Genomic DNA, 13,806 nt, shown 5'->3' with positions numbered 1-13,806 from the left:
CACGCTTGACTTGGGGAGTAAGCCTGTAAGTTAACTTAGGTAGGGCACAGCAGGAATTTCCTGCTCAAAATATGGAGCAGCCCGGGGTAGTACCTCGACCTTACAGAAGACCACAGCTAAATAATACTGTTTTCAAGCAGTATTGTGTTCCTGTTGGTGAGTAAGGTGACCAGAGCTCCTGGGGGGATTGGGGATTGGGTCGGCAACGCGCTTGCGATGCTTCTGGTGTTGCAGATGTCTATAAGCTACGGTAATCGCTTACCATCGGGTGAGCCGTACGCTTGTTTGCCGACCTAGTGACATAAAAAAAAAAAAAGCCGGTGAATGCGTGACGAGAGCGTTAAGAAAAACGTGATCAGGCGAGGCGAACGGAAGTTAAGAGGAAGATATAAGTTAGCGAAGATAGTAAGAGAGAAAGTAACGTTTCGTAAATTAACTGGTAACTAAAAAAGTTTTACCTCGGTCGTGTGGTCTAAAGCACACTCGATTTTTGAATTATTGACTGTTTATTTTAATTGTAAAATGCTCAATCTAAAGAAGATAAAAGTGTAAGAAAAAATAAGTATTCAGATGAATTTTCGTCATATTTCTTAGAAAGAAACCACTCAAATGACGATGTCTCAATTTCTATTCATTCCGATGAAAGCCATTGTATTACCGAATGAATGGAGGGTTCTTATATAAACTGATATATTATGTACTTATCTTGATTGTGGTCTTTTCCGACCTAAATACCGTCAGTCGAATATCCTAACCGCACCTGCTACCCACATCTTTTATACGTAAAACGGTGATAGTCTAACCGGATTTTTTTTTCTGTATAACAAAATAAAATATGAAATGTGATGAAATTGGATAGAGATATAATTTTTTCAATTGCTTTTAGTAGGTAATTAATGTTAAAAATGACGATTTGAATGTATTTTAAAGTTAGTCAACGCTACGGTTACTTTTCATTATAATATATTTCAATAATTTGAAGTTTCTTTTGATTTTTAAGGCTATAATTATGCACCCTATACAAATACTTAATCATTTTATACACTGTGGTAAAAACATTTTACGTAGCGTGCTATTTTCATGTAATAATTTTTTTTGCATACACAAAGTCTAAGCTAAAAATCGAGGCACGCGACGGCAAAGTACAGTAATATAAAATTTACAAATTATGGAGTTTAGGCATGAAAATAGAGGAAAACTGAGAAAATTATTTTATTTCTTTCATATTTTTCTTTAATATATTTTCTTTATTTTTTTTTTAAATTTAGAAATATTTATATCCTTATGGAATTGGGCATACTCTAGTTGGAACACGGCGATATAAATGAATAGACATTTTCAAATGAGAGTATATACCGAAAATAATATTTTAAAGGCCTTTGTACTTAAATTTTGTCTCGTCCTAAATGATTAAAAGCAATATCGTGATAATATTCCATATTATATTTTTTATGAATACTTCTAACAATTCATAGTGTGGGAAAGACCTATATTCAACTACTATCAATCTTGCTAAGAAACAAATGACTACATACATAGAAATACTTCTAGATTACTAAAAATAAAATTTATTAAAAACTTTATTAATTTCTACTGACAAAAACCGTAAAAGTAATATAACAAAGTCGAAAAATTTGTCAAATAAATACTTATTATTAGGAATAATTCAAATAGTAGGTACTAGTTATATCTCGATCATGTTTTAATGGGAGCATAAGACAAGCAGCAGCGATCGATTAAAATATAATCATCAAAATCGGTACATCCTGTAAAAAGTTATGAACACACATAACAATAAAAAAAATATGTTCGAATTGGGCACCCCCTCCTTTTTTCTAAGTATATTAAAAATAAGGTTGGTTAAACAAAACCTGTCCATTCTGTTCACCTCCATTACAGTGAACAAATCGTCACACATCCATTAGTACCTCGTCGTTGATTAGGACTACAATTACCCGCTAATCGCTTTGTTTATCTGCTTCATTAACTTTCTCGACCTCATCGCCATTACAAGGTGAGGTTCGTTTGAGTAAATTGAGTTTATCATTATACAGAAAATAATGGGCCCTATCCATATATCGCGACCCATGAGAATTGCCACCTTTGAGTCCTCTTAATAATAGACATATCTTTTATGAGGGGACGAACAATTAAACAACTAATGATAATGATGACAGGAATAGAATATTACGTTTGTTTTGTGCAAGTGGTATGTTTCTTCCGTTTTAAGGATATTATTACCGATGATTCGATATAAAATAAAAAACCTTTTTTGACCTAGAACTATTTTATGCGAACTCTTAACAGTTTTGATACTTCAACGCAAAGATAATATTCATACATTAATCCTCAAAAACATTACATGTATATACATTACATAATATTTATAAGTATATTACATAATATTTATAAGTATCTCGATACTAACTTTCTTTACTATTCGTCTTTAATTACACAGGCTACATCCACCGATAGCATCAACAGTGCGAGTTGTATCCGTGGGTGGTTCGACCCCTGGCGCTGGAGTGCGCCTGCTACAACTAGCGCCATCGGGGCAACATTTGGTACTTGCGCCCTCAGCCGGCGACCCTCAGCTTTGGCATGTCATGTCGAACTCAAAAGTTCATACTTTTAAAGGTAAGATAAATTTGTATGATCAGCATTTTTATTTATTTTTGTTACTAGACTACGCTTTAGCCTGTAATATCCCACTACTGGGCATAGGCCTCTTTCCCCATGTAGGAGAAGGATCAGAGCTTAATCCACCATGTTGCTCCAATGCGGGTTGAAGGATATATTCCCTAATATGAGTAACGATCGCTATCAGGTGTACATGATAACAACCGGGACCGACGGCTTAACGTGCTCTCCGAGGCACGGTGGAGAGACCCACAAGGACTGCACAAACACCCAGACCACGGTAAACACCTTTATGGCCAATACAACTGTTTGTCATGTGCGGGGATCGAACCCAAAACCACCAGCGCAACAGGTACAATCCATGGCTGTAACCGTTGCGCCAACGCGGCGTCCTACTTACTAGCTGTAGTTACTAGACTAGCTGGCGTTAAAATCACATCGCTTGTTACTACTATTTTAGAAGTAAGTAACAAGCGATGTCATTTTAACGCCACGAAGTCATTACTAATCTGAAGAATGCCGAGATAACAATGGTTACTAACTGTACTACAGTATAATGTCTATTCCTTCTGCGTACACATATTGTAAATATTTTACTATACTCAAAACTTTGAAAACGAAGCTTTTGAAACGAAAAAAAATGATAAAACTTTTGAGCTATTTAATTTTAAGTATTGTTGTGCTAAAGCGGGTAATCATTTCCTGTGGAAAAAGTAATACAATAATTTTGTTTCTCTATCTTACTGTAAAAATATTGTTAAAAAAAACTAGTTTGCTTCAGACCACACTACAGAAGTAAAACTTCTGCACAATAGGTCTGCACTGTGTCTTAGTTATACGAAACGTAACTGGCTATGAAAGAAAGAGAGAAAGAAAATATATGCTCACACCTCTCTCTCTCTTGCTCCGTTTGCCTTGCCCGATCACACTTTTCGTAACGGTCGTCTCGTTACGCATTTACCAGCTTAAGCTTAAGCTTCTCCAATTAAAGCGTGCGTAAAGAATACTTTAAAAATATAGTGCTTCTAAGAAATAAAAATAGCAAACCTTTACGAAGTTAGTTTAGATGGCTATATTTTTAATTTCTATAATGATAAAGCTCATTTTGTGGTAAGCGATAAAGTGGAAAACCAAAAGAATATTATTTCCACACCTCGTAAAAATCCGGTATCATATTATAATTAATTAAATATCCTACTAATATTATAAACGCGAAAGTTTGTATGTATGAATGTTTGTTCCTCTTTCACGTAAAAACTAACGAATGTATTTTAATGAAAGTTTGCAATAATATAGCTTATACATAAGAATAACACATAGGCTATAATTTTAAAAGATAATGTGTGCATTGTCCAAAATATAACGATAATTGTCAAGTAAGTCGGAAAAAAATCTGCCATCTGCGAGGTATTCTGGCATGCGCTGCAAAAACTGTAGAGTTTACACGAATATAATCTATTGGAGAAATGTTTATCTTAATTGGTCGTACAAAAAAGTCCGCGACAGCATATGTCTATCTTTTATGAGTAAGCCATTATCGCAAAAACAGCGAACCATAAATACAATAAAAATTGATATTCTAGATAGAATTTATTACTTATTTTTAATGAATTAAAATTTGAAAAAAAAAGAGAGCTTAAACTAATAATAAATATCTGAAATTGAGTGGTGTTTAAGAATACTCTTTCTTCATACAGCAGTGAGACAGATTAAGCTATACCCATTCTACTTTATAAAAGGTTGCTTTGACCTGGCAATAATACATTTTTAGGCCATTGTAGATCAGTTACTATTATATAGTAACAATAATTAAACATTAGTACCTTTTACATCATAATACTTGTTACATTTTAAAATACAAATGAAAACTGTTTTCAGAATACGCGCTTATAAATACTATGTACCATGTATTCTTTATAGTTTAATTGCCGTAAATAATTTATGACACTATTATGCAACGGTAAGTTTCCTGTTGTTGCTTATTTGTGTATATTCTCAATAATGAACGGCTGTAATTTATTATATATGCTTAATTATCATAGAATTTTGCCCTAATGTATTACAACCTCACCCTAACCACTTTTTATGTTTATATTCTACATATGAAGTAGTAAACCAGAATTGTAGACATTATTACAAACACGAAAATACACATTTATTACTTAAACTAGCTGTTCCCGCGGTTTCACCCGCGTTGAAATCAGTTTGTCACAAAGTTTTCCCGGCATACTTCCAGTGAAACTCTCATCAAAATCGACTTAGCCGTTCCGTAAATCTTCCCCTTGAAGCCCTTTCTCCATTGGTGAAACCGCATGAAAATCCGTTCAGTAGATTTTGAGGGCATCGATCACACGCTTTTAGGGACTTTGTTTTGTACTACACTAACTGTTGCCCGCGACTACGTCCGCGTGGTTATGAAGATATGCACTACTATTAAGATGCTTAACGCAAATTATTTTTTTATTTCAGTTACTTGAAATGCTTATCACTCTGAGTAACTATTTCGAAGGCACAATTTAGTATAATTTAATAGTTATTTTTATAAAACATCTCTATACACCACATTATTAGTTTTATTTTCAGGCTTCTTATATACAACTTATAGCTGCTGTATATGTTTCATACAAATTATCAACCCCAATTAAGCCCTCTTAGCGGTGGAATATCGCAAAATACGTTCTTAGCGGACGTCTACTAACTATAATCTACCTCTCTGCCAAATTCCATCTTTGTCCATCTTGGATGGATGGACCATCCAGCGGTTTTTGAGTTCTCGTGATGAGTGAGTCAGTGACCTTTCTCTTTTATATATATAGATTACGATGTATTATTTTGACACTTCCTCACCATCTATAGACCATACATTTTAAATTTTAAGTCTTCTTACCTTAATATCATAGGATTTTCATACAAACTTCTAAACCCCGTTTTATCCCCTTAAGGGTTGAATTTCGTAAAATCCGTTCTCAGCGGATGTTTACGCCCTATAAGTAAAATTTTAAGTTTGTAGCTATTTAGTTTCGGAGATTTCGTTATCAGTGAGTCAACCTACGATTCTCCGTTTTAACCCCAAAAGGGAGTTGATTTCTAAAGATACATTATTTGGACACCTTTTGACTATCTATAGAGCTTACATTTTAAATTTCAGGTCTCTTACTTCAAAAACATATAACTTTCATAGAAACTTCCAACCCCCGTTTTACCCCCTTAGGGGTCGAGTTTCGTAAAATCTGTTCTTAGCGGATGTTTACGTCCTATAAGGAGCCTACCTGCCAAATTTCAAGTTCGTAGGTGTTATAGTTTCGGAGATTTCGTGATGAGTGACCTTTCGCTTTTATATATGTATAGATAGATAGATAGATAGATATAGATATAGATTAACTACTGACATAGTTGATTATTTACGTTTTTAAACCTTTGTATTCAATTTCAACTATCAATAAATGGCATCCTTTTATCTTCCGTTCAATCTTTGTTACTCCAAAAATCGTTTATACTCTTTTTCGACGTTTTTTACTCTCTTGTTCACAAATAATTGTATTTACTCGCAAACGAAAAAAAAAAAAACGACTTCAATTATATCGACAAGTAATACAACGTAGGTAGACGAAAAAATAGTCAAGTAAATTCCCGTTGGAATGAAATGAAATGAAAACATTCATTTCGTCATAAGGTAATATACACACTTAACGAAAGTCAAAATAATGTTATTAACAAAAATAACAATACAAATTAATTAAAAAAAACTCGACAGTAATAACAGAAAGTTAAGGTAGCAAAAAAATCAAACAATAAATTAAAAAATTTTGTATCTTAACATTGGGTACATTACAAACTTAGATAATATATACCCATGTGCAACCTTAACTTAGTCAAAATAATCAAAATATTAAGTTACTTTAAATTTCTAATCTCTTGGTAGAGATTGCCTTCCTATTATGTCCTCGGCTTTATTATATATTACAATAAATAGGAAAAACAAATGTCCCTAGTGTAGGCCGAGAGAAACAAAAAGCCGGAGGAAAAAACTCTCGGTACTTTTTTAAATATTTAAAGTCATATACAAGACAAAAAGTAACAGTATGACCATGAAATGATCAGGACAAACACGAGACAGCTAATCGTGTGTGACGAAACCATCACATGTCACCTGCTTACAATATTTTCTAAGATTATCTCGTTATCAAAGATTACTCAAAAATTTGTTATCAGATCTGGGTGAAATTTAAATGTAACGACAAGATAAACATCAGCTTTCGATTAAATTAAAAATCATCAAAATCGGTACACCCAGTAAAAAGTTATGCGGTATAATACAGCGTAGGTCGACGAAAAACTAGTCAAGTAAAAACGCATTATTAGATATAACTCGAAAATTAGTTGTTAGATCTCAAATAAATTTTAGTGGGACCAAACGACATACACCACTTTTCGATTAAAATTTTTTTGTCGAAATCGGCCCACCCAGTCAAAAGTTCTGAAGTAACATACATTAAAAAAAAGTACAGTCGAATTGAGAACCTCCTCCTTTTTTGGAAGTCAATTAAAAATCCATATAGTAGGTGTCTATTTTTAGTAGTTTAAGAAATTTCTTAATAATTTATTATTATTTAAATTACAATAAGCAATACAATTAAGGAGAATCATATGCAGACATGAGCGCACTTTTATCATGTGTATGGAATTTCTACGAAACAGAATCCCAAGTAAACGTGCCCAAGTAATATCCCTAAGCCACTTTACTAGCTTCAAACGCACACAGCTTCTTTGTGATACGATAGTAAGGTCAATCGTATGCTAAGTCACATAGAACGTAGTTCCTTAATGAACCTTATAAGGAGCTTATTGTGTCCGTGATATTAGTCGTGGAGGTTTCAAAAAGCTTATTACAACACATGTATCGTAAGAATCCTATGAAGTCGTCAAATATCTACGAGTAAATATCATAATTCATGAAGTTAATTTAGTAATTTTTAGCGTAAAAGATTTCATCCCTAAATCCAATCTTATCAACTTATTTATGGATTTTTATAATATTATACTATTCGTATAATAGTAGGGAACATATCCGCAAAGCCGCAGTAGAGCAGCGTGGTGGATTAAACTCCAATCCTTCTCCTACACGAAGAAAGAGGCCTATTTCCAGCAGTGGGATGTTACAGGCTGAATGATATCTATTTGCATAATAGATATAATAAAATTTTGGCAACATTAACGCTATTATTATTATTTATTAATCAGTTTTCAATAGTGCCTAAATAGTGCAGAAGTATTTGCCAATGTCACCTAGGATGGGGAAAAATCAAAGGAGGCTAGTCATAAATGTTTGTCGTAAATTTATTTCTGAATACAGAATTGGACATACCAATTGGAAATTGATAAAAATAAATTGAAAATGGTGTCAGTAACATAAAGTTGCACATCATGAAATTCCAAAACCGTTAGATGTCAATTTCAATTTTTTTGCCCTCAATAGTTTTTGCCACTGTTAAAAATACATACTCGTCAGTACAAGCTTAGCCTAAAATCTCTTATCCCACCGTATACTTAATTAACAAACCGCAATTCATCTTAACTTAGCGAGTTGTATCAAATGGATTTCATACAAATATTGTGGCAGATTTATCGGTACTGCAATAAATAGGTACATGGCTTAACGCTATTTAATTAGGTTTTCATAAAGTAGCGACTGCTCTACCTTATTTACCTGATCTAAAAGAATTGACTTATAATTCGCTACTTAAAGATGGACAGAGCTTAATTAGTACTTACAGACATAAAGTTAGTCTTAAAGTGCAAATAAAAAAGTAAAGTTAACAAACGAACTTGAATTTAAACTGTAGACAGATGTGAAGTAAAAGTCATTGAATTCCAATCTAGAAGACCTTTGAATTAATTGAAGCATTTTTCACCTTTTCTTTCTTTCTTATTCTGTATACACTTTCTTCTACCCTGTACTTTATACCGTTTCGTCTTATATGCTTAATTAAGGACTTGGGATTGTTGAAAGGTTGTAATTGCATACTTTGCTACTACATTTGCATAACGGATTTTGCCCGATTTCCAAATAATAAAAAAGTGTATTTAATATCATCTCATCAGTCTCGTTATATTAAATATTATAGAAACGCATATAATATATAATAAAAAAAATACTTAGTATAGTAGTTACACAACAAAGTTGTCTTTTTATGATTTTGCTTTAACTTTTAAGTGTAATGATTGATAATATTCTTTGAATGATTGATAATATTGATAATATATATATATATATATAAAATTCTCGTGTCGCGGTGTTTGTAGTTAAACTCCTACGAAACAGCTTGACCGATTCTCATGAAATTTTGTCTGCATATTGGGTAGGTCTGAGAATCGAACAACATCTATTTTTCATCCCCCTAAACGTTAACAAATTTTATATCTTTATTTTATTATGATTTGGCATTGAAAAACATACAACATACAACCCTAAATTTTCACCCTTTTACGACCAACCCCTTTTTAATTAATCTAAAAACTCTAGTACGAATAATAATAATTACAGAGTTGTATGAATAAATAAGTAAAATTTATACGTTATGTCTTCATATCCTCCATACAAGAGTAAATATACAAACTTTCTCGTGCTACATACACGTAATTACAAAACATTCTCCCCCTCCAAGTACTCTGTCTGCATTGCATGGTCACTTCGCTTATATCGCAATAAGCCCTTACATCTCTTTATTAAAATCTGACAATATAATAAACATAATATCAAAAAAAAAATTGTGTTCGTTATTGTCCTTGTCCTGACAATTATTTTATAAAAAATAAAAAAAAAAACGATATATGGGCAAAAAATAATATAGCGGTACGAATTTTGTCGAGTCAGTCAGTCTATAATTATATGCTTTGTGTCTTCACATGCCATTTTTGGTGTGAACTTGTGGAGGCCTATGTCCAGCAGTGGATTGTGATAGGCTGAAATGATGATGATGATGATTGTGTCTTAACTGTAAAAAAATATATTTTGAGTTGACCACAAAAGTCTCTAATAAAATTGGCCTGCTAATATAACGTCAAGTTGTTATGAAGTTAATTTTATATCTAATATATAAAATTCTCGTGTCGCGGTGTTTGTAGTTAATCTCCTCCGAAACGGCTTGACCGATTCTCTTCAAATTTTGTGTGCATATTGGGTAGGTCTGAGAATCGAACAACATCTATTTTTCATCCCCCTAAGTTACGGAAATTAAGGGGTTAATAACATATATGGCAAAACAACGTTTGCGGGGTCAGCTAGTCTTATAGTAAAATATTTCACAGCGAGAAACTAGTAACTTACTACATAATACTATATACTAATCACACTTATTATATATATAAAGTCATAAATATGATGATCTTTTTAAAGAATTATATTGTTAATAAGTAGGAGAATATTTACGCTTGAATTTCGATGTACACCAATTTAAATATACTTTAGACGTTAACATATTGTAGAATATCGTGCACTGCGTATTGAGTTACAAATTAAGTAATAATATAATAATAATGTGTTATATGTATTCTGTGAAATGTACCTATAAAATAAATAAATAAACTGTAAAATTAACGGACTTTTCGTAAAACTTATTAAGGGTAGAATTTCCACAAAAAATGAATTTATTATAAATTATGTGTATATCGATAACGGTAATTAATTTGACGATATGTATTAAATGTATATACTCACGGAGAATATAAAGTAATAGTACGAATTGAAAAATTAGTTAAAAACAATAATTTATCACGCATCATTACATTTAGTAAAAACACGACGAGCCATAAATATGTACTTGTCTATTTTGTTAATTTAAAAATTAACATCCACGGGCTCAAAATGCTCACCACAGGCGATTTATCATAAAAATTACAAATCGACAGCCCTGTGAAACTTTTGTTGATTTAGTTAGCTTGTCTACTTATAATCTTCAATGGAATAAAATGCGTCTTTGAATTAACAGTACTATTCCATAAAGAAATATAAAAAAATAAAATGTGTTTTATAGTCTTTTAGAAAAATTTTGTAGCTGATATGTGCACGACGAAAAAGCAAACCCAGTTAGGGTTTGGTCCATTTATAGATTCGATTGAAATTGTAATTTTGACCCAACCTAAGGCGATTAATATGATTGAATTCTTTATCACGCTTGGAATGAAACTCACGATTTTCCAATTATTTTCCACATAACGAAAGGATCGTCGCCAACACCTGGGCACAAATTGGAAATTTAATCAAACGTTAATATTTTACTGGACTAGTAAGACCTGTGGTTTCATCTGTCAATAATGTCAATTATTTTATTCACTTCATTAATGTTTAATTGCACATTTAGAATTACACTAAAGAAAATAAAAATAAAATACTTAAAAAGTGCAAAGGTGGTTTTATAGTGATAAGTGTCTAATAGTGATCAAGTCTAATAGTGATCTCTTACAGACAACCTCTATAAATAGATTAAAGTTACTGTTCCACTACTGTTACTCACAGCATGATTTTTTCAGCCTACGTGACGTAGCTTTTTAATTATTATATTTAATATTTGTTAAATATCATAAATCTTAATTACCTGTATTATCTTTTAGATTTACTAAAATTTTCCTAAAAATATTCATTTATATCATTAATGACTTTCGGTAAATAATAATTATCGAGGCAAACTTTGTTGGGCGGGAAATACGATATTCAATTTCATAGAACACCAAACTCGCACCGATATTGCTTTGACCCTTTATTTATTATCGGTCTAGGAACTATGTCTATAAACTGGAGTTTAATTTATATTTAGAGTTTATAATCATACTTATAACTTAATTAAACTACAGAGTGTCTTCTGTGAGGCCTTCCTAAACTTCTCAGACCACTTCAAGAGCGAGTCTTATTAGAGACAACAAGCAAAGCTATTAAATAATTTTTAATTATATAATATTAATATTGATTAAGGCTATCTAAAATATTATTAGAATAGCGTAATTATTAAATTGGAATCATTATAATTTATTGAATGTTTTTGAAGATAAATATTTACTTTTTATACATATATTTAATCTGTAAGTAGGTATATTTTATTATACCTCACATTTTAGTTCGAGTCTTGTAACTATTTGGTCTGTGTATTTTTTTTAATTTGAAACGTAAAACTAAGTAAAAAAGGAAATATTTAAATAATTTATTTTCATTTTTATCTTATACCTAGTAGCCAAATAAAACATCTATCATATGTAATTATTAAAACCTCAAAAATTTCAAGCTACCAAACATTAAATACGTACTTAATCCTCAATATTCCAAAATAGTATTTAATGTTATTCAAATAAATCCATAAACATAACTTTATGTTCAACAGTGTAAGTTCTCAAAGTTTACAGTACCGTCCCAGCTGTGAACGTTAAAGCCTCTAAGGAAATGAAAGTGGATCTACAACCTTATACCGAAACCGCCATATCAACAAAATGATAACTTGTATAAAAAATGTAGTTATTAAAAAATGCTATTTTTATTTTAAATATTTTTTTATATTTATAAAAATATCTATTAAGTTTCGTTAAAATTTAATTTAGATACTATATTTAATTTATATAATTATTATATCGAATAACGGGACATGAAGTTATTGTTAGTCATTTTCAAAATAGCGTTCTAAACAAACATTTTTTTTATTACATGCTATTTATTAGCTTCACCTTTGTGTTTATATGTTTGTAACCGACTCCTTTGGACTTTTGATCTACTTCGAACGTTCAGATTTCATTTAAACTTAGTAAGACTTATCGAGGACGGATGACGATACACTAATTTAATAAGATTATTCCTTTTTAGTTTGATTTATTTATATAAAAGGTTACTGGTTATTGTTATTTGGTTATATAAAAGCATGTTGTTTTATTATTTTTTTCAAACTAATATGTATTTCATAATTATATATTACATGTTAATATAATATATTACATAAAATTTACTATAAAATACAATTATACTCGTATGTTATATCGAATAAAAATCAAGTTAAATGTATATCATCTTATTTCCCGTAAATAAAAATAAAAAAATAAAAAAAGGTATAGGAATTTATATTTATGAACTAGAGAGCGGTAATGCAGTAATCCAGTAATGTTAATACCAGACTACATTTGAATGCATGTTATTCCGCATGATAGAAAATCGTAAGCCACGGATTACTATAATGTATTTGCTGTTGGATTTGCAAGAGTCACTGATCTAATTGTATGTATTGTATGTTAACTATTCATCTAACATATCAATAACGTGATCGTATGTGCTCTTATGAAACATTAAATAACATTAAACCACATAAAGGAATAGTTTTTTGTTAGTAAGATTAAATTGACGTTTGATGGGGAATTGTCGACGGGCCTAATTGTTATTATAGACATCAAGCAGTCAGACCGTTAGATCGGGGTAGAGAAATCATCTACCAACCCGCGACGACACAGCACCAGTCGCGACTTAATTCGTCATATTAAGCCGCGACCTTCTTCTTAGTAAATAGTAGACATCCCCAGAGCAGCTGTCAGACCAACAGGACGTTACACGCTGTCTCAGTCCAGTTAATAAAAACATTAGATAAAACATTTTTTAATATCATATCAAAAATCGACCGTTCCAGCGGGGATCGAACCTGCATCTCCGATGACCGTGTCGGTGCTCTAGCCAATTAAGCTATGGAACGATGTACCCGCTAGATCGAAATTTTTGATATGATAATTTCTCTTTCTTTTATATTTTTTATATTCTTTCTTTTTTTATTCGAAAGGATGAAATATGAAAAAATGTTTAGATTTTCCTAATGTGTGAGTAACACAAAAATAAAATCGTACAACATTAGATTATATTATGATAGTCTTTCTTTATCAAAAAGATTTTTATTAATTAATTATACGTATAATTAAATTGACGAAGTAACTATGTGCACAAAATACCGTACAGTCTATAATAAATTAAAAACAAGATGTAGAATAGAATTGTAGCGTGTAAATAGTTACTGCCAATGGATTTTAAACATACACTGGTAGAATTTGCTACAGTGTGATACGACTTTGATTATAAAATATTAAAGTACGAACAGAGTTCGTAGAAACTTTTTATTTGCTTTTTTCAACATTATGGGGCCAACGTAACTA

The 13,806-nt window shown here is 31.3% G+C and overlaps 1 protein-coding gene across 1 annotated transcript in view; it reads left to right on the top strand.

Moving 5' to 3' along the window:
* The window catches only part of LOC123654498 (NACHT domain- and WD repeat-containing protein 1), a 62,916-nt gene that overhangs the window by 26,963 nt on the left and 22,147 nt on the right, over window positions 1-13,806 (top strand). The window contains exon 14 of the mRNA XM_045590398.1: window positions 2,459-2,637. Within this exon, the coding sequence (XP_045446354.1) occupies window positions 2,459-2,637 (179 nt within the window). The remainder of the gene's footprint in view (window positions 1-2,458; window positions 2,638-13,806) is intronic.

Source organism: Melitaea cinxia, chromosome 6 (assembly GCF_905220565.1).
Source record: "Melitaea cinxia chromosome 6, ilMelCinx1.1, whole genome shotgun sequence".
NCBI lineage: Eukaryota > Metazoa > Arthropoda > Insecta > Lepidoptera > Nymphalidae > Melitaea > Melitaea cinxia.
The sequence above is the reverse complement of the archived record's forward strand: the minus strand, read 5'-3'. Positions and strand labels throughout refer to the sequence as shown.